General features: G+C 36.5%; 2 protein-coding genes and 1 long non-coding RNA gene across 3 annotated transcripts in view; 1 reads left to right on the top strand and 2 right to left on the bottom strand.

The window, feature by feature from the left end:
* Positions 1–3,247: 3,247 nt before the first annotated feature.
* Positions 3,248–7,713, bottom strand: LOC124238078 (uncharacterized). The gene is made up of 3 exons (XR_006888229.1): positions 7,489–7,713; positions 7,128–7,246; positions 3,248–3,260 (listed from the first exon to the last, which is right to left on the bottom strand). It is a non-coding gene; the product is annotated as an uncharacterized LOC124238078 (long non-coding RNA).
* Positions 7,714–7,797: 84 nt separating this feature from the next.
* On the top strand, positions 7,798–20,675 carry LOC124238075 (probable tRNA N6-adenosine threonylcarbamoyltransferase, mitochondrial). Its single transcript, XM_046658586.1, has 9 exons — positions 7,798–8,142; positions 8,893–9,133; positions 13,294–13,681; positions 14,499–14,703; positions 14,780–14,928; positions 15,746–15,876; positions 15,996–16,067; positions 17,531–17,636; positions 20,263–20,675. Exons 1-8 carry the CDS (start codon positions 8,061–8,063, stop codon positions 17,607–17,609), a joined length of 1,347 nt encoding a protein of 448 aa, XP_046514542.1. The 5' UTR covers positions 7,798–8,060; the 3' UTR covers positions 17,610–17,636; positions 20,263–20,675.
* Positions 20,676–20,740: 65 nt separating this feature from the next.
* LOC124238077 (ankyrin and armadillo repeat-containing protein) overlaps positions 20,741–22,566 on the bottom strand; it is a 66,093-nt gene continuing 64,267 nt past the window's right edge. The window contains exon 23 of the mRNA XM_046658588.1: positions 20,741–21,528. Within this exon, the coding sequence (XP_046514544.1) occupies positions 21,281–21,528 (248 nt within the window). The 3' untranslated portion in view covers positions 20,741–21,280. The remainder of the gene's footprint in view (positions 21,529–22,566) is intronic.

Here is a 22,566-nt window from a genome sequence, read left to right as displayed (position 1 = left end):
TTTAAGCAACTGAATTTGTAAAATTAAGGTAGTTAAAAATATCCCTTTGTTTTTCTTCATGTTAACACTTTATCTCAAAAGGCTTATATTTCTTGCACAGTTTTCAGAGATAGCAATCTGCCTCTGATACACACCTTCTGCTATATTTCCCCACTTTTTGCCCTTCAATGTTTTAAAAATATTTATTCAGTAGATATTTGGGGGCCCACTCTACTGTGGGTATTGTTTTAGGTATTGTGGATTCAGTTTGTATACAAGACAAACCAAGTCCTTTCCCTTATGTGGTTACATTCAGGTTGGAGAATAGATAAAAAATGAGTAAACACATTTATTTCATGTAGGCAGAGGAGCCTACCTCAGAAGGGTCTTCCCTAAAGATCCTAATTAAGATGACATTTAGACAGAGACCTTACTGATATAAAGGAGCAAGCAGTACAAAGATCTGGGGGAAGAGGCTTCCAGCACAGGTAATGACAAATATTAAGGCTCTAGGGCAGGAATAAGGGTGGCATGTTTGAGGATAAACAAGATAGCCACTCGGGCTAGAAAAGAGTAGTAAGCAAGGAGGATGAGAATGGTAGCAAATGAGGTCAGAGAAGTAGATAAGGGTCATATCATACAGGACTTTATAGACCAAGGTAGTGAGCAAATTTTATTCTAAGCCTGACAAAGCCATTGGAGAGTTTTACACAGGAAATTAAAGGGATCTGATTTTTTTTTAAAAGGTTACTGGCGGGCCGGCCCAGTGGCGCAGCGGTTAAGTGCACAAGTGCCCGGGGTTCGCCGGTTCGGATCCCAGGTGTGGACATGGCACCACTTGGCATGCCATGCTGTGGTAGCTATCCCACGTGTAAAGTGGAGGAGGATGGGCACGGATGTTAGCTCAGGGCCAGTCTTCCTCAGCAAAAAGAGGAGGATTGGCAGCAGTTAGCTCAGGGCTAATCTTCCTCAAAAAAAAAATAAATAAAAGGTTACTGGCTAATGTTACGAACAAACTGTAAGGGAATAAGAAGCAGGAAGAATAATTGGGAAGCTACTACAAGCAAGAAATAGCTCAGATTAGGGAGATAGCTGGTCAGATGTGGGGATATACTTTGGAAGTACGGCTCACAAGACACTGATGTATTGAATGCGGGATGGGAGCAGGGAACTAAAATGACTCCTGGTTTTTTGGCCTTAACATCTAGGTGAATGATTGTGTTAAATATGGAAACTGTTCTCAATTTCACAAATTTGTACTGTTTAATGTAAAAAAAAAACAAAGCTGGGTTTTTTTTTTAAAAACAAAATCTATAGTGACTATTATTTGGAACAAAATCAGCTGCAATGCTATCATTGCTCCCAATTTCAAGGCAAGAGACATAGCTTTCATTGGCGAATCTTTCCTGCAGCAATTATTACTATGGATTTCCAACGGTGGTTTTCTATTTCCCTCATTCCTTCTACGTTTATTTCTTGCAATTCTTCTGTAAGGAAGATTTTTCCCTTTTCCTCCGTTTATTTATTCAATCTTTGCATTATTATGGACTCATGAATATTTTATTGTTTGGTTTGTAATCCGTTAGTATCACTGTTAATATGTTGCTCAATTTGTCCTCCAGCTTTGACTGTTGGAAGCCAAAGTTCCCAATGGAACTTTCCAAGTTGACTCCTGTGTCCTTTTGACCTGCGCTGTCCTCTTTTCTTTATAAGCATAGACCTGTATCTTCTAGGTTTATAGCACCATTGTCTATTAAACTATAAAAATCCTGTGGGGTGTAACAATATGTCCTTAACAAATATCTGTGTAAATCAGCCTTAGAGAGCTATATGACACTAAGAGTTGGAAAGACCTTAGAGGCTATGTAATTCAACCCCCTACCTTAGCTTGAATTTTCATTCACCACCACTCCTTCATTCAGTTCTGTGTTAGCACTAATAAAGGTGGATACAAATAGAACGTACAAGGCTGCACTTTTGTAGTGGAATTTATAACTCGTTTTACATTGAGCCAAAATCTAATCCTGATTCTATATAACTCTTCAACTATTTAAAGATAACTTTTAAACTGTTATCAACAGGTTTTTTTTTTTTTGAACCGAGCTCATTTCCAGGCTACTTTTATTAATATTTTGAGGATAAAGAAGGCACTTTTCCATAGAAGACATTATTGCCATCAGGAAGAGGGAGTCAATGCCATAGAGAGTGGTCTACACTACCCATTTTTCATAGCAAAATTTAGCACAACTGAACAGACATTACCAGAGCCTTCACCATTTTCCATATGATATGGTTTCAAATTTCTCCCGCTATCCTGGTAATTCTGCTCTCAGTTGCAATTTATTATTACACAGCACTAGAGCTAATAAAAGAGGGGTTGAGAATGTGATGTCAGTACAACAGTACAACTTCCCTTGTTCTGAATACTTTTTTTTAATGCAGACTAATATCATTTTAGCTATTTTGACAACCACATATCACTGATTGACTTTATGCTCACTAAAACCTCAAGTCTTCAACATGTAGTGTTGTTAAATGATGGCTTTCCCTTCATATACTTATTTAATGAATTTATTAAACCAAACTCTAAGATTTCTTATTTTTAGTATAGAACCCCATCTTGTTAGATTTTAGCCTATTGATTCATCTTGTCTACCTCAAGTTGAATCTTGATTGTCATGCAATATATTTCTCCTATATTATGTCTCCCATATTAATATATGTCACCAGTAAATATGACCCCACCATACCTTCATGCTAATCCTGAAGAAGACATGCAGCAACCCAGTATAGACTAATGCAGTTTAATAATCTTTCTACCAGGACAGATAGAAAACAGTAATCCCCAAAACAGTTAGATGGTTACTACATGTTGGTGTAGGAAATGTAAACAGGTTCAGTTCTTGGGAAACAGATCTAGGTAAAATACTCTAAAAGGAAGTTGGGAGTAGCACTGGACAGGGAAGGAATGCAAGTAAGAGAATAGGAAAGATAAACTCTCCTTCATTTTGCTTGATAGCAAAAAGAAAAGTAGTGAGATGTCTCAGGTTTTTATTTTACTCCCTAATTTCAGTTCCAGTTAAAAATGATTCAGCAGGTAGTTTGTTATAAGGTTTAAAATTTGAATACATGACACCTATAAACATCAAATTTAGAATACTGAATATCTTCGGTATACAGTACACAGAAGCCTTCAGCAGTATTGGGTGATGTTTTATCTCTTAAATTGGGTGTTGGGTTCCCAGAAGTTGATTGCATTATTCTTGATACTGCTTCATAATCTGAAATATTTCATAATTAAAAAATAATTCAGTAAAAATATATTTGGATTTTTATGTTCAGCATAGTAGTGTAATTTATTTCATTTCTTGACTCATTCAAGCCCTTGATAAAAAAAACTAATGGTTATGGAAGTGACTCAATCTGCAGCTCTAAAGTTCTGTATAATTTTAAGTTTAGCAGATAAGCAAAGTTTATCACTTATGTCCTTTAACTGCATAATTATGTTGATAAAAATGCATTCTTCTCAAATACAAGAACTATAGTAAAGCAACTACATCATGAACACTGTAAAATGAACTCTTTTTAAAATATAAAATATGAGGAATTTTATAGTATATAAATTTTCTGACTTTTTAATTTTGTAGTTATTTTTATTGACAATTTTTTTAAACTTCAATTTTGCAAAAATTCTATATTTATGTTGACCATATTATCAAGAAGATAAGCATGCATTATTTTCTTCATTTTATAATTTTTTAAGTGAGAACAGAGAAGCCAGATGATTTATTGGCCATTGCCTGGGAAAATTACAGTATACCACCTACTACCTGAAAATCTGATACAGCGATCCTGCTTTGAAACATTTGTCCCTCCTATGCTTTATCAAACTATATGCTTCTATCATGGCACTTAACACTCATAGGGACTATATGGGTGCAACAGAGAGATTCACCCTCTCCATCCCCTGCCAAAACACACATAGAGCCCACACACTTGAAAAATAAGATCATTTGAGTATGGCAATTACTCAAAAAAATTAAGGGGCCAGCCCCATGCATAGTGGTTAAGTTCAGCATGCTCCACTTCAGTGGCCCAGTTTCACAGGTTTGGATCCCAGGTGCAAACCTGCACCACTCATCAGCCATGCTGTGGTGGTGACCCACATATAAAGTGGAGGAATATTGGCACAGATGTTAGCTTAGGCAGGGCTGATCTTCCTCAAGCAAAAAAAAAAAAAGGAAAGAGGAAGATTGGCAATGGATATTAGCTCACGGCTAATCTTCCTCAGCAAAGAAAAAAACGATCATCTGAGTATGCAATTACTTAAAAAATTAAACAATTCCCATATGATCCAGCAATTCCACCCGTGGGTATATACCCACAAGAAGTGAAATCAGGTACTTTAAAAGATATTTGTACAACCAATGTTTATAGCAGTATTATTCACAATAGTCAGAAGGTGGAGGCTATCCAAGTGTTCATTGTCAGATGGATGGATAGAAAAGATGTGGTATATACACACAATGGAATATTAGTTTTAAAAGGAAGGAAATTCTGACGCATGCTACAACATTGGAGGAACCTTGACATTAATGCTAAGTGAAATAAGCCAGTCACAAAAGGGCAAATACTGTATGATCCCACTTATATGAGGTAGTCAAAGTCATAAAAGACAGAAAGAATGGTGGTTGCCAGGGGCTGGGGTGAAGGGGAAATGGAGAGTTGGTGTTGAATGGATACAGACTTTCACTTGGGGAAGATGAAAAAGTTTTGGAGATGGATGGTAGTGATGGTTGCACAACAATGTGAATGTACTTAATGTCAGTGAACTGTACACCTAAAAATGGTTAAAATGATAAATTTTGTTATGTGTATTTTACCACAATAAAGAAAAATCATCTGAGACTAAATTTGTAAAATAAGTATAATGGCTCAGCAAACAAAAAGCAAAATATCTTCCAATGATGAGATCTGATCAACAGTATTACCATTGATGAAAGGATGTTCTACATCAAAAGAGATATTTGTCAGCAAAGAAACTTAGAAAGGCAAATGACAGTGTATTTTTACCGCAATCCAACTTACGAAGAACGTTACGACAGGTTTGTGACTCAAGTGGAAAGGGGTGAATCAGGCTTAAAACCTTAGCCATTAAAGGCAACAAACTCATTTCTCTTGCCTCCATTCCCTATTTACCAAACGGTCTTCTGATTAAAATAATTTGGATTTGGCTTTCATTGTAATTTGGTCAACACAGAGAAGGTCCAGACCAGCAAACTCAACTATCCTAGCTCCTTCATTGTTGTATTTCTCATAAATTAGTACATTAGTTTTATGGTTTTTACATAGCAGTGTCTTAGCAAATTGAGTGTGTGACTCAGCACCCCAGAGTCCAGTCACTTCCAGATCTTATACACCAATTTCAAACCTAGAAAAGAATCCAATGTTGAAACCCAGTAGTCACACCAAGGTCCTGCTAGACTGTGGATACATCTGTGGCAAGCCTATACCTCCTTCCCCAAGCAACTTCTCTCTGCACACTTTCCATAATGCTGTATTGCAATTGCCTGTTATTAGATTCAGATCCTTGAAGATAGGTAGTGGATCTTACCTATCATCCTTAACAACTAACAAAGTTCCCAGCACAAAGGAAAGAAACCAATAAATGAAAATAAAATTCAATTTAGTAAGACAATTAGGGAATGAGTCTTGTAAAGATTCTTCTGTATATAATTTTCCTCTAAAGTTTACAAATGGAGGGTTAGACAGGCAATAGCAAAGACAAAATGAGTGTATTTAGATTCATTTGAAACTCTCAATTCAAGTTGAAGTTACAGTGGTTAGGCCATATTTCATTGAGAATGCCTGAGTGTCATTCAAACCATAAGACATGATCTCCACGAAAGCCCAGACAGACCCCAGAGAGCACACATGCCTTTCCCCTAATAACTCCTCCTCTGGTACAGTAAAGAACATGGAAGATCTGGGCCTTCACTTGCCAAATATGTAGGACTAGTGTGCGTGCCACTTCTTTCTACTACTCACACGCACTCAATCAAAGGAAGAATGAAATTCCTTCCTAATGTGTCCTAGAGTTGTGCTGTTTCACATAACGCAGCATTTAGATTCAACACCAGCCAAGAGTGTCTAGATGAGGAATCTACCAGTGACGTTGACACACACAACAGGGATAACTTGACAGTACAGGAGAGCACTGGGACACACCTGCTGAACATATTTCAAGTTGCAAGATGAACAAGACCAGATGTGAAAGGTTTTATGTCCAGGCTAGATTCCAGTGTATAACAGAAAATAACCTGTGACATACATGCAATCAGACAGGATGACTAATTTTTCTTAACCTTTAGGTCTTAATTTTTCCTTTTCCTCTTTTGGGTCAACAACACACCCTAGGGAAAATATGAGTTATTTTATCTTCTGGCAGTTAAGAAAACGGACTCTGGAGCCAGATGGCCTGACTTCTAATCCTAGCTCTGCAATTAAACTATGTGACCTGCAAATCACCCAAACTCTGTGGCCCAGTTGCCTTATCTGTAAAATGAGGACGGTAATTACCTCGTGGTGTTGGTGTGAGGATTAAGTAAATTAACTGCAATAGTGCCTGGCACATAGTAAGCGCCAATTGATTGTTAGTTATGAGTAACTATTGTCACACAAATAAAATTTTTGAAAAACAAATTCCACCTAAACTCTATTTTGTTAATTACAAATTTGCATATCTGTATCTACCACTAGACTGTAACTGTGACTTCCTAACTGTGATTTACTCATCTTATACCAAGAGCTTCACACCTTGCAAGGCACAGATGTATGTCCCAGCCCTGTCCAACCTTGTATTTATAAGGTCCTTGCTTAGTAAAGCCGTAAAGCCTAGCAGAAAAGAAGCAAGACTCTTGGGATAAATCTATGCAAAGAAATCGTAACAAGTTTACATACCAATAAAAGCAAAAAAAAAAAAAGACGACGAGGTGCAAGAATGAGTATACACTATGCTGAAGGTTGCATACATAGTAAGCAAAGACCATATAACCCATTACGAAAATAGGATAATTCTTTAAGATAAGGGAATATTTACCACCACCCCCTCCCTTTATCTTTAGCACAGAAACGGGCCATCCTCACACCTTATGCTCCAACTGAAGAAGTGGCAGTAACGGTTTAGACTGTCCGACCGGAAGCGCTTCCGTTTCCTCGGAACCGTGTACAAGTCCTTGGGGACGTCCCTAGTTTCCACTCGATGTCTCTGAAAGTGTTAAATATCTCAGGTCACAACCTTTAGATTTGGTGATAGTTCCTCTAAAGTGGAATAACGAATAATTACCCCATCCTTTCTCACAGTGGCGTCCAAATTCCAGCCAAAGGCAAAAACCATTTCTTTTAATGTAGCGTAGTGTTTAGAACTTAATGCTGTGTAGTCAGACAAATCTGTGTTCGGCCTCAGCTAGATCAGTCACCAGCCGTGTGACGCTGTAGAAGGCCTCTTACCTATAAACCTGGGAGAAATGCGTGAGCGCACACACGGCGGCTAGCAAAGGCAGCCTTCGTGCTGATGTTTACCCTGAGATGAGTGACGCTGTCTAGGGCAATCGCTGCGGGCCCTGGCAACCCGACGCTGGCACCGTGCTGATGACGTCACTTCCAGGGCGCCAGGCTCGGGCTTTCCCCGCCTGAGGAAGGGCAGTTGGTCGACTCTGCTAGGGAAAGGAGCCGAGCTCTAGCTACTGTTGTTCACGAGGAAGGTGGGTGAAATGGCTCACCTCTCTCCCCACTGAGGTTTTCGCTCACCTGGAAAAGCGGTTCCAGTCCGAGCCCTTTGCCTTCTTAGAGCAGACAGAGACCAGCGATGGCCAAGTCCCCTGCATTGTCCTGGGAGCCTTCTTAGCCCGAAAGAGAAGTGCTTTGCACAGGCTGCCTTGCCTAGATTGAGTGACTGCAAATCTAATTTCTCGGGGTGTGCCTGTGTCGGCTGCACGCCCCGCAGCTGTCCTCTGCGAATAAGCCACTCGTCTCTAATCCCTGGATGCTCTCTGTCCCACTGGAACAATAAAAGTTCCAATATGTACTCGCTCTTTTTTCCATTTTGTCCATTAGCATGGTCTGGAAAGCGTCTACTTAAACATCCAGAAAGTTCTAGAACAGGTGATTTGGGGGCATGAAACCAGATACTTGGCAGTGTGAAAATACCAGGGTGCTTTATTGAGAGACTGCTATTTGGGGGGAAGGGGGAGGATTTGGGGAGATCCCCGTTATGATAAACCTGCCAAAAATGAGATTTAATTCAAGAAATGGTCATTAATGGATAAAATAGGTATTAGTTTGCAGTCGTCTTAGTCGAGATGTGATTCTTTTAAGGTGAGCTTTGTGAGAACACGTTACTAAACTAGACGACTGAATCTTGTGTCTGTGTTTCATGTGAACCCTTGTTTTCCAACCAAATGGAAATAGGAATGCATATATTATCTGTTCTGTTTTGCCTTTATCGTCTGATTTTTTAAAGCCATATTTTGTCTTAATTTTAGCTATCGAAAAATAGCATTTTCTGGAGGACTATTTATGCAACTATTGTACTGTTATATGAACTGTTTTTATAAAGAATAATGAATAGTTTGGTAAGAACAGCATGGAAGTAATAGTAATACCAAAAAATTTTGTATTTTACTTCTTTGTTTCCCCTCTTAAAGAGCATTATATTCATGTATACTGTTATTTATATTAATAGGATGCTACAGCCTTTAAAAAAATTTTTGTTTTTACAAAACTTTCCTACAATTTTATAAAACTATATATTGAAAAATAAACCAAGTTTTCAGAATTTTGCTTAACTGAATGGATTAGTAGCTAATGTCAGTTCCAAATAATGGTAAGTTTGCTTCTTTAATTCTCTTCCAGGAATTATCTATAGCGTAAGTATGCTAATATTAAATAAGACAGCAAGAGTGTTTTCTACGCCATCAAAAAGGAAAATTTGTGAATTTTTAAGAAGTTTTCATTTTCATCCTGGAAAACGACTTTTTCATAAACTAGTTTTGGGAATTGAAACCAGTTGTGATGATACAGCAGCTGCTGTGGTGGATGAAACTGGAAATGTTTTGGGAGAAGCAATACATTCCCAAACTGAAGTTCATTTAAAGTAAGTAGACATTATCTTGGTAGTTTCCACTTTTTTGAAAGAAGTGAAATGAAATAATTCTTTTGTATTTATCATATATAAAAGTTAAATTTTAGGAGCCAATTTCTTCTTTTGTGCAAAAGCTTCTAATAACTGCTATAGAAAACGTTAAACCACTCAACCTGGCTTATAAGCTCTCCATAATAAGGTCCCAACCTTAGCTAATCCTGTTGCCAAAAAGAAGCTAAGCTCATTCCTGACTCCAGTATTTATCCGTGATTTCCCCTTAATAATGAGTTCTCGTCTTTTGTCAACTTGTATGTTTCATGGTCTCAACTGAAGTCCTAGCAAAGCATGACTCAACCTCTAGCCTGTTAATCACTGAAAAAAAGATCCTATTCACGTTGGCACTTACATAAATAATAATATACTGTTGAATTAAAGCACAGAATGGTGCAAGGTTTATAAACTCAGATGTTTCCAGAGGACCACCGGGCAGGTTACATAAATAAGTGGGCTGGATATAAAGTGGAAAATATCTGGAAGAGGTCACTACCCAGCTCCTGCCAGCTGTTGTGATGCAGGAATGTAGGCCTTGTGTTATTTGATCATTAGAATTTTCAAAAGAAAATGGAAATCCAGAATGTTACTGTAATATCTCCAGATTTTTACAATTAGTACTAATTCAAAATATATTAAAATACTGTGCAGATCAACTATGCCTTCAAGCCATCAATTTACAACATCTGAATAGTGAAAAAATTGGTATTTTGAGATCACAGACCTGTATCTGAATCATGATTAGGCACTTGGTATTGGCTCTTACTAGGCAAGTTGCTTATCCTCTCTGATTCTACTTTCACATCTGTAAAATGGGAATGATAATACCTGCCTTATACGATTGTGGAGAGGAGAACAAAAATAATACAGAATACTAGAAATAGAAATAATATATGTGAAGAGGGGGAATAGGCCTCTAAGTGTTACATACCATGTGGAAGGGACTGTGGTAGGCATTAATAAGGCATAGTGAAGTACTAGAAAGCCCTTGCCTTCAAGAAGCTTAACCTAATCTCTGAGACATGGTACATAGACCTACAAGGAAAGTTAACAGTGCAAGGCAGTGTAAAGTGAGCATCAACAAGTGGTGCCAACAATAAGTATTATTACCATGCCTCAGTTCCACAGTCCTTTCAGTATTTCTGAGTGTAGTGGACATTTGAACATATAAATGCTAACTTCACAGAAAGGCCTACCCTGACCACTTTATCTAAATTAGGTACTCCCACCCTGTTTATTCTATATCACCATACTCTGCATGTTTTCTTCATAATCCTTTTCATAATTTATACATTTGTTTACTTATATATAATCTTTCTCCAATAGACTGTAGGTTCCACGGTGACAGGGACTGTGTCTATATCACTACACTATGCCTAGCACCCAGCACAGCATCTGACACGTTGCCGGTGCTCAGTGGCCTTGAAAGATAGTTCAGCTTCAATGAATGGAGATGGAAAGGATACTGTAGCTTGAGTGAGCATCATCAGAAAGGCAGAGAGGTGAGAAAGTCCTGGACAGACATTCAGTTTAGCTGACACAAAGGTCACTTGAGAGGAATGCACAGGTGAATAGCCTGTGTGGTGCCATCCACGCAGCTCATCTTAGCGTTTATTGAATACCTACAATTGCCAGGCAACATTTGAGGCACTGCACATTCAAATATGACTAAGATATATGATGTTTGCCTCTGAGCAGCTTAGTATATAATGTGGTTTAGAGTATAGATTTACATTCTGATTCAGCCACTTACTAGCTTTGAGACCTTGCACAATTTTCTGTGCCTCAATTTCCTTATCTGTGAAATGGAAATAAAAATGGCAACTAGCTCATAATATTGTTGTGAAGATTAAATGTGAATTCTTTTAAAGCATTTAGTTTGGTTATGGACCAATTGCAAGGGCTCAGTGAAAGCTACCTATTATTGGTAATAATAGTACTTCTATCACTACTATAAATAAATGAAGAAAGACAGGTAAACAGGTCATTGTAAGACAGCATGGAAAGTGCAATAATAGACAACTGCTTGGGAGGGCACTCCTTTCTTCCAAGTCAGAAACCTGAAGGGTAATCTTGATATCCCCCTCACCCCTCTATCCAAATCAGTCCTCCAGTCATAGTAAATCTACCTCCCAAATATTTCTTGAAACTTTCCTCTCCCTGTCCGTTGATGTAGTTCAAGCCCTCATTGTTTCTTGCCTGGACTCTTGGCTCCAGGCTTGAGGCTAAATGGTTTCCCTGCTTCTTTTTTTTGTTTGTTTTTAAAGATTGGCACCTGAGCTAACAACTGTTGCCAATCTTCTTCTATTTTTCTTCTTCTCCCCAAAGCCCCCCAGTACATAGTTGTATATTCTAGTTGTGAGTGCCTCTGGTTGTGCTATGTGGGACGCCGCCTCAGCATGGCGTGATGAATGATGTCATGTCTGCGCCCAGGATCCAAACTGGCGAAATCCCGGGCCACTGAAGCAGAGAGCTCAAACCCAACCACTCGGCCATGGGGCCGGCCCCTCCCTGTCTCTGTATTAGCTTTGTTCCCTAATCACCTAGTCTCTGTACTGTATACAAAGTAAGACAGGAATATATGCTCATTAATTCTTTGGGAAGAAAGCCATGATCTTATTCATCATTTTTGTCTCCGGTGCTTAGCATAATCCTTGGCAGATAACGTATATAGAAGAGGCACAGAAAGGAAGGGGGGAGGTAGGCAAGTGGGAGAAGGAAGAAATAAGTGGGAGGGAAAGGATTTGGATTTAACATCTCCCAAATTCCAAGAAAGTACAGGCTTTTGAGTTGGAGAGTGATGGGGTCAGCACCGTGTTTTATTTTCTGGCAACACAATATAGAATGGACTCCACAGATCAGAGAATGTATCTAGGGAAGTACAGTTAGAAGGCTTTGAATAGATTGAGATAATGAGAGCTTTTTGAACTTGGTGGGAATGGTGATAAACATAATTAAATGTGGAAAGTGAAAGAAAGAAAGGAGATAAAGATGAACCTTGAAACGCAAGTGATTAGGAAGCTATTGATGCCATTAGCAGAACTGAAGAATATAAGAGGAAAATAGCTTTGAAGAATTAAGGAAAATGGTATTACAAGGTGGATGTGTTGAAATAAGATTATTTCTTTTAATATCTCCCTCATTGCCTGACACAGTACATATTTTAACTATTAAATAAATACTCATTGAATGCTCCTACCAAGGATTTTCATTTCTGTGTGTAGAACTAGCAGATCTTGCAACATCAAATATTTGAAGATTTTTTTTTTTAGATTAGAGGTGCATCTTGCAGACCCTATATTTTATTGCTCTGCTTCTCTGTAAATCAGTCACACTGTGGCAAATTTGCAACTTTGCCTCCTAATTGTTGATATTTGGAGTAGTGATCTACTGCTTGTCCTACACGGACCAGAAATCAAAATTACCAACTCTGAGCCCTGGATTCCCAAACTTTATTTCAGGATTGCAGGCAGTCTGCTGTCCTTCCATGACCTCAAGTGCAGCGTGTTTAAAAATAAACTCATCTTCTTCACAAAACTGTCTTCATGTTTCTCTCTGTTAGTATTTTTTTCTTCCAGTCACTCCAGCTCAGTATCTGAATCATCTTTGATGTCTTGGTCCCCCTTCTCCTTATATCCGCTTAGTTATAGTTTTCAAGGCTCTCTGTCCCTTTCTTCCCATTCCCATGATCACCCAGTTTAAGATGTAATCACCTTACACAAATATTTTTGCAATAACCTCTTAAAAATCTCCCTGTCTGCAGAGAGATTAGTTTTCCTAAAGTCCAGTTTTATCTCTTCCTTTCCTTGTTTAACACTTCTTCCCTAGAATGCTTCTCAAGATTATTTTGGTGATTTCATTCATCAGCAAACAAATCCATAGGACTTTGTCATGCACAATTTTTAAAAGTTAGAGACATTACCCTTATTCTCTGCATATTGAGTTCTTATAGTGTGCTGCATTATAAGGCATACATTTTTGAAAATACTTGACTTACTAACATTTTTAGCTATATAATGATTAATTTGAAAACATGCCTTCAGCCGTAATGTATAATTTTTCTTCCTCTATTTTTACAATCTTAAAATTATAAAAAGCTGTTTTTTTTTTATTTCTTTCAGAACAGGTGGGATTATTCCTCCGGTAGCTCAACAGCTTCACAGAGAAAATATTCAACGAATAGTGCAAGAAGCTCTCTCTGCCAGTAAAGTCTCTCCAAGTGAACTCTCAGCAGTTGCAACTACCACAAAACCAGGACTTGCTCTAAGCTTGGGAGTGGGCTTATCATTTAGCTTACAACTGGTAAACCAGTTAAAAAAGCCCTTCATTCCCATTCATCATATGGAGGCTCATGCACTTACTATTAGGTTGACAAATAAAGTAGAATTTCCTTTTTTAGTTCTTTTAATTTCTGGAGGTCATTGTCTATTGGCATTAGTTAGAGGAGTTTCAGATTTTCTGCTTCTTGGAAAGTCTTTGGACATAGCACCAGGTGACATGCTTGACAAGGTAATTATTTAAGAATTAATTTCTCCATTCTTTTTTGTTAAAGTATCTGTTTCAATTAAATAGTAATATGTGTACTACTATCGTTCATCTAAATATTTCTGAATAATATCATATTAGACTGAAAAAAATTTTTGCAGTAAGAAAAAAAAGAAAAATAGTAGTACATAGCTTTAAAAAGATTCCTTCTTACCCATTCCAAGTAAGATGGTAAGAGGTTTACATCAGTACATAAAGGTTCAAATAGTTTGCAGATGCAGTTATATTTTTAATCAAAAGAAAGTGCTTTGTAAAGTGTAAAGTACTGTAAAAATGTGAAATAAGAGGATATAGAAAGGTAACATAAGGACATTAAAGATGCCCAAATTCTATGATTAAATGTCACAATTGCTGATACCACTGACAAGCAGATTTCTTTTTCTTTTGTTTTAGAATCCTACCGAGCCTACTGCCATATACAAAAAAAAAAAAAAAAAAACCTGCTGCCAATAGCTGAAAGGATTAGAAGAAATAGGACAGGTTCTTACTTTTGAAGTTCATCATTAAGCAATCATTGTCAACTTCAAACCTAGTTTCCATCCCCAATAGATAAGCAAAAGTAGATAGGGAGGCTGTGATTGGCCACTATTGACCAGGTTATCAGAAGGAGCAAGATTGTCTATCTTTACTGACCACCAGCCATAGTCCATATTTGTAAAAGTATAGCATATCTTATTCACCTAGGTTGTTTTGTTTTTTTTAGTAACATTCATTTCCTTTGCATCTTGGCTTCAAAATTTGCGATTTTATGACTCATTACAAAAATTTTTGTTTTTGATAGGTAGCAAGAAGACTTTCTTTAATAAAACATCCAGAGTGCTCCACCATGAGTGGTGGGAAGGCTATAGAACATTTGGCCAAACAAGGAAATAAATTGCATTTTGATTTCAAACCTCCTATGCAACGTGCTAAAAATTGTGATTTTTCTTTTTCTGGACTTCAACATGTTATTGATAGGATAATAATGCAAAAGGAAAAAGAGGAAGGTATATTTTTAATTAGTAAAGTTGGACAAATAAGTAATCCTGGTTTGTGCCTAAAAATACTTTTTCATTTCTGCAGGTATTGAGAAGGGGCAAATCCTGTCTTCAGCTGCAGACATTGCTGCTGCAGTACAGCACACAACAGCATGCCACATTGCAAAAAGAACACATCGTGCCATTCTGTTTTGCAAGCAGAGAGACTTGTTATGCCAAAGTAATGCAGTACTGGTAAGTTTTGTCATCTCACCTTAGGATAGTAGTAACACTTTACAGTATGTTACTTTTCTTTTAAGAGTTGATTGACCCTGTACATAGGATGAAAGTGTCTTTAGTTGCCATATGCCAGCCCTGACAGTATGAAATTATGCAGAATAAAGACTAATAGCCATTTCTTGTAAATGTATGGCAACTTAATCGGACATCTGTACAGCCTGTGTGGCAAAAAAGTCCAAGACTGCATCTTCTCATTGACTTTAAAAGAAAGTTTATAATAAGAAATGAAATGCAGTAATGACTATCATTATTTTTAGAAAAATAGGCTAGTTTCCTTCAAAATTATGTTCCTTTGGTGAAATCCCCTTAACTGTGCTTAAAAGCCTTGATAAACTTCTTGTTTAACTGTATCTTAAACTTCATCCTTTTGATAACTATAAAGTGATAAAATATTTAAATGGGAGGTTCACAAAAGGGAATATTACATGAATATCAAACGTAATAGTTTTTTAAGAATTATGTAAAATAAAAAATGCTTATAATTAAAAACAGCAGGGTCTGAAATATTGTATGATGATTGTAAATTGCAAAAAGATTAAAAGAAAATGTTCAAAAATAATAGTAGTGATTGTATACTGATATTGAAATTGTTGGTGATTTTTTTTCTTCTCCAGATTTTTATTATACAGATATATTACTTGCTCATTACCCATCCATCAAAATGTGATATTTTCTGATTGTATAATGCTGATATTTTCCCCAGGTTTAGCTAACAGCTTGGTTCATATTGGTATGTGATATTTGCTAATTTTGGTCTTCTCAATTCCTTCAGGTTGTATCTGGAGGTGTTGCAAGTAACTTATATATTCGAAAAGCTCTGGAAATTGTAACAAATGCAACACAATGCACTTTGTTGTGTCCTCCTCCCAAACTGTGTACTGACAATGGCATTATGATTGCATGGTAAGCCACAGGATGTATGTGCATCACTAATAAGAATGGAAATATTAGTTGCCATTTCATCATGCTAAATCTTCCTTTAAATTTTGTGCTATTTTTTTATTTTAATGATTCTTATTTAGGAATGGTATTGAAAGACTACGTGCTGGCTTGGGCATTTTACATGACACAGAAGGCATCCGCTATGAACCAAAGTATGTGGTACCATAATCTTTATGCAAGTTGCATTATAAAAGTCAGAACCTAGATTTTGTTTTTATATAAGAAGTTTTCATTGATATTCTGGTGGTACTGAAGAAAGGTTACATTAGTTTCTTTCATGAACCTAGGAGATAGATACCTTATAAGAAATATTTCTACTACAGTATCAAATTATAAAAATTTTGACAAATCATACTTTGGAAACAGGCAGTGGGTAAGGGTGATGAATTCCCTCATTTGGGACCAGAATGGAAACTATATTCATGGCCTAGACTTTTGCAGTATCAGGACCATTTCAGGACCAGCTGGTATGAAGGGAAACTTAAGGAAAATGTGCAAAGAGCATTCAGATGTGAGAGTGGATTGTGAGTATGTTCCTCCACAGGCAGCTGAGAAATGGCCAAAAGATAAGCTGTTTTCTGCAAACTTTATTTCCTCTCCCAAATCAAAGTTCCAAGGAATAGCACAGTTTTTCAATTTGTTACCAAGTTCTGATCTAAGTTAATTCTGGAATTGTAAAAATAGTAAAGGATGATTGTTTTATAATCTAACATAATTCTACTTTCAACATTGTTTCATCTGATGTTTTAAAACTTTTCAGCAATTTTAGTCCATAGCTATAGCTACATGAACCACAGACTATTAAGACTGATCATAAATGAACAGAGTTTAGTTAGTAGTGGCAGAAGGAATCCCCTATGTTAATGGCCTATCCTCAGGTAAAATATATTGTCTGATCCAGTGGTACCTTCTTGTGGCAGCCTTAAGGCTGAAAATGATGGCTGTTTCAGGTTAGCGTCCAATTGAATTCTTATATTGGGCAACATTGTAAAAAAACAGAAATCTGAGGCCAAAGTATTTACTGAGAAAGAACAAAGAAAAAGGGTAGGATCCAAGACATCTCCTTCGAATAATGACAAAGGAAGGTAGAAAAGGAGCAAGCTAGTTTTTGAAACCTCAGAGAAGAATCAATAGCAACCTGGGGAATTTCTAAAGTAGGAATGGATGCAGGTTTGACTTTAGCTGTATGGTAAACTGCTTTTATCCTTTTAGCTTTGTAGAGAATTATAAGACATTTTTCATTATTTTTTAATTTATTTACAGTATTTGAGAGCAATAGAACTATTTCTTTCAAAAACATCTCAATCCCCAAACTCATCAAGTTCTGTATTTTAAATATGTATAGCTTTTTACATGTCAATTATACCTCAAGGTGGTTAAAAAAAAATCTCCAAATTTAGATTTCTCATTAATGGAACTGGTCTTCCTTCACTCATTATTCTGGTTTGAGGTCCCACTGTATTTGTAGGTATTCAAGAACCATCACCACATATGATTAATTATACATTAGATACGTATACTGTTTATCAGAATTCTAAGCAAATAGTCCGCAGAACTAGAGACAGATCAGGAAGCAAATATTTGAAATAATGTGATTTGTCTGATTATGATGCAGATGTCCTCTTGGAGTAGATATATCAAAAGAAGTTGGAGAAGCTGCCATCAAAGTACCACGACTAAACATGAAGATTTGATTTTTGCTTTTCATAAAATCCCTAAAGGTAGTATTTCAATGATAAGTTTTGATTTTTTGTATATCAAATTGTAGAAGACATATATAATATTAATTGTTTAACAAAACTTTCTTTTAATACTCCTTTTCTCATGTTTGATATTTAACTTGCTTTTCTGAGAGACTGTGATAATATGTTATAGTCTTATAAGAGAGTACAGATTTTTTTATTATCAAAAATCAAAGTAAAACATCTTGTGGGGATAAGAATGTACTGATATTGGCAAGTAGAAGGAAAAACCTTGGAAGAAATACAGTAATTCTGCTGAATCCTGGCCCCATATGTTACAGGCCTAGATCTTTGTCCTCGTTCCCATCTCAAGATAGTAGAAGCTATTTTTTGGCTTCTGCTGAAACATTAGTCTCACTTTTCTAATGAGAGAGCAATTTTAGAAAGATAGCCAGATCAAAGTCATGTCAAATCAGAGAAGTCTAAATCAAGACAAAAGGTGACTTTTTCTAACAGAATGTATGTTATTAATTATAAAAATATGTTATTAGGTATCTTCCTTGAAGCAAATGGCATGTCTATACATTTCTTAAAATCTAGCTAAGATTTTATACCTCAAAGTGGTTAAAAAAAAAAATCTAAGGAGGCAGCCCGGTGGCATAGTGGTTAAGTTTGCCCACTCTGCTTCAGCGGCCTGGGGTTTGCCAGTTTAGATCCCAGGCACGGACCTTATGCACTGCTTATCAAGCCATGCTGTGGCAGGCGTCCCAGATAGAAAATAGAGGAAGATAGGCACAGATGTTAGCTCAGGGCCAATCTTCCTCAGCAAAAAGTGGAGGATTGGTGGCAGATGTTAGCTCAGGGCTAATCTTCCTCAAAATAAGTAAATAAATAACATGAAAAAATCTATCTAAGATTTTAAGAAATGTGACATGCAAATAATCCCTCAAGTGTGTATTGCACTTTTCAGTTGACCACATATATTCACGTGCATTATTTTAGAAATTGTATTTACTCAATGAAAATAAATGAAAAGGATTTTTTAAAATAATTTCCTTTGTTTCAAATTTCCTACAAATTTGAAACCTAGTTCTGCAGATATCATGACAGTTTATCACTTTTTTTCTGCCTAAAGTAACTGAATGTACTGTCCTTTGAATATGAGGCCAATGCTATTGACTATTTAATGTCCTTTGAGAGATTTTACCAGTAGAGATTTATATTATGTCATCCATACTGGACCAAGTTGTTAACTTTTTGATTAGTGACTTGCTTTATTGAGAAACTAGGGGTAAGGATTAAAATACAGACTGAAAAGATTTCTTATTTTAATTCTACCTTAAGGTGACCTCCCTTTTGGGAAATTCTATAAGTAATTCTTTTTTTTAGAATTATGATCATAGAGTATTGCTTTATGATCATCCATTTTATCCTGAAAATAGAAAATATAATTTATATGAGGGAACATATAGAAACAGCCAATATTTATAAAGCTTTGCTTTCTTTGATGTTGAAGTATAGGTGTAATAGAATTGGCTTGTAAATATCATTTATAAGAAACTGTGAATTCACGTTTTACATTTGGATTTATGTTCTGTATCATGTGAATCTGAGTTCACAGAGAAGTGTAATTATTTCTTGTGGCTATTACAATCAGAGTGCATATAAACTATGTAAGAAAACTGACCAAAATGTCTTCTCACTATCACAAATATTATAAAATAAGGATATCTATAATCTAAGTTCTTAAAATTTCAAAGTATCAAAATTGTTCCAGATGCTACAAGCACACATTTCAAAATTGAGTTCATGATATAAATAAGGGAACCTACAGATAAAGGAAATGAGCAAATTCTGTAAGCATTCCATATCTTAGGCCTTTCAGTACTTAGCCATGAGGAAGGAAGGAAGGGAAAGAAGAGAGAGAGAAAGATGGGAAGGAAGATGAAGGAAGAACATTGAACTCTATATTCGCAAGCATATGTGCCAAAGTTAGCTTATGGTACATGTAAAAGGCAGGCCATTTGCTGAAACCCTCTGTATCTTGAGGCCTTTCTCATCTTATATATAATTTTTAAAAATAAAAATAAAATGCAGGGTAATAAAAATCTTTACTAGAGGTGTATACTTTAGGAGAAATACTGTAAGTTTTATGCGTGGTAGGATGGTCTAGCTAAGCCAAGATACTCAGGAAATGTCTATGTTATTGAATACAAAGAAACCCTGATCCTCAACCCTGAAAATACTCATAAAATAGTCTTTAGCCATTTCAAACTTTGCTGTGTAAAGGCCTTTTTTTGTGTCTACAGAGGTTATTTTCATTGATATGAATTCTTATCCGTAATGGTGCTGGAAAATGACAGTTTCTTATCATTTGAATTATTTATCCCTTTCTAGTATAAAATATGCCATTTCCCCCTGCAATTCGTATATTTTAGTCCATCAACCAGAAGGCTGTGACACAAAGCAATTAAGCTAATTTAGAATTGAATTGGAAGATCAAAGAGGTCTCTTATTGCACAGTGGTTAAGAGCACAGGCTTTGGACTCTGGCGCATAGAAAGCCCTAAGAACATGTAGCTACTATCATCACTGTCATTATTGTTGTGTTAAAGCATGTTGGGGAAAATAAGTGCTAATTAATATATATGTTCAATGCATCCCAGGTAGACTGTATGGAGACAGTTGAGCAAAGTGGACAGAGAAAAGGAGGGGCTTTAAAGGACACAGTGAAGCCCAGCTTGCTTTTGTATCAAATCTATCTGCTGCTGTAAAATAGAAGAAGCAGACATACATCAAAACTTGGACCTACTGGAAACACTACTCTTGGGCAACGACATCCTGTGATTCTAAGCTACAAAGAGTATCACCCTTTCTGGCTACAAACCAAAGATACTCTCTAAGTTTGGAGAATGGTCAACACTGGTGGTCACATTTTTTAACCATACTTTTGTACTTGATGAGCAATGATTTCACTTTTTCTTTTTAAAGATTGGCCCTGAGCTAACATCTGTTGCCAATCTTTTTTTTTTCTTCTTCTCTCCAAAGCCTGCCAGTACATAGTTGTATATTCTGGTTGTAGGTCATTCTAGTTCTGCTGTGTGGGACGCCGCCCCAGTATGGCTTGATGAGCGGTGCTGTGTCCACACCTAGGATCCAAACCAGAGAAACCCTGGGCCACTGAAGTGGAGCATGTGGACTTAACCACCCAGCCAAGGGGCTGGCCCTTACATTTTTTTGAAATACAATGTTTTAAAAGTATACATTTCAGGTTTTAGAAGCCTCATGCATTTGTAGTATTTATTATTAAATATCTCAAGGTATTATAGTGAGTGTTAACATGTGGCCTACTTTGAATCAGGCCTCTTTAGCTCAGCATACTAATTTAAAAATGTTTCTAACACTTGATAAATATACTAATTATGCTGCTCATGTCAGTTGCTATGTTTTAATAGTTTTTAGTGCAGGCATTCTATTACAGAAAATTCTATTTATTTTTTTAAACCACAATTCTGACCTGATGTTAAATTTCAGTAGTCAGGTTAAGGAAAATCTGTGAAGTATCAATATCAAGAACTTACATTCAAAAAGATTATTCAGTTATGCTATGAATATTTTATCACAATTAAAAATAAAAATTTTAAAAAGATTGCTCAGGAATCCTTTCATTCTAAAATGCTTTTATTAGCCTTCTGCAGGCTCAGGATTAGCTTTCTGTACGTGTTTCCCAAGTTGACTCAAAAACACTATTCTTGGTCTTGATACTTTTATGACATCCGATAAAATTGCAGATGAAAAGGAAAAAATATTATGAGAAACAGTCGTCTTTTCTACTGTTTTGAGGAGCCCCATGAAGTTAGTTACAGGAGGTATTAAAGTCAAAGAATCCCTTGGTTGAATTTTAGGCTTTAATTTTCTTCGGTGTTCTTTTCCTAGAAATTAGAGAACCACAATTAAATCTCTCTTAAGCCTAAGAGCTCTAAGTATAGTCTCATTGCTTTCAGTTCTGTATAGTTCTATTTTCTTCACATCACCAAAACATACTAAGAGAACAGATCAGTAGCTTCCACACTTTTAGATGTCATAGAGCAAAAGCTTGTCGGGGCCAATATATGGTTGCCAGCTTTTTATTATGCCATGTTGGCACTAATAAAAGAACAGATGCCAGCTGTTTTAAACATTTTGTAAAAGAAGGGATAGTTTAACACCATGGGAAAGTGTCAAAGGCATTATCTCAAAATGACAGACGTTATATTGAATAAAATTAACTTTATCAGAAACTTGCTACATTGTCCTTGTTTTTTCTTATGCTACCACAAACCTGTGAAAACTTCATCAGACCATTACTGGTACACAGATTGTTGTTTAGAAACCAGCATTAAAGTGAAGAAAGATTGGGACTGACTATTCTTTTGTGTAAGTTACTCTGATACTAAAGAAGCTATACCAAAAAAACCCCAGACGTTCTTCTACCCATGTATTCAGAAATCTAGCCTCCCCCATATACTCCCTGAATAACTGAAGTTCTTTACTCTCCCTTTATGTCTCTCCCTATTCTCTACCTTTCCTTTTGTGCCTGAATGGTTCTATCCTTGCTTTTGTCTATAGGACAGTATACCAAGTAAGACTGATCTTGGTCCTACACTAAGCGCACATGAGCAAGCACTAAGCATATATGTGAAACAGTAAGTAATTGATCTCCTCTATTGCATGTCTAATAGGAATTGATGAGTAACATGTAAGATCTGACTCTGATCTTGCAGGCCTAGGCGACTCAGCCATCATCTGTCTACTGTGTGCAAACTGTACAGAGCATCCATGGAAGAAAACATGGTCTCTGCCCTGAGAACTTACGGGGTAGACGAGTTATACATGAAACAGAAGAATAGCAAGATCAGAATTTAAGTCATACTTACATGTTTCAATAATGACTTATTTCTATGCATGGCTTGTGAGAAAAAACAAAGAAG

The sequence above is a fragment of the Equus quagga genome, chromosome 4 (assembly GCF_021613505.1).
Source record: "Equus quagga isolate Etosha38 chromosome 4, UCLA_HA_Equagga_1.0, whole genome shotgun sequence".
NCBI classification, from domain to species: Eukaryota; Metazoa; Chordata; class Mammalia; order Perissodactyla; family Equidae; genus Equus; species Equus quagga.
The sequence above is the reverse complement of the archived record's forward strand: the minus strand, read 5'-3'. Positions and strand labels throughout refer to the sequence as shown.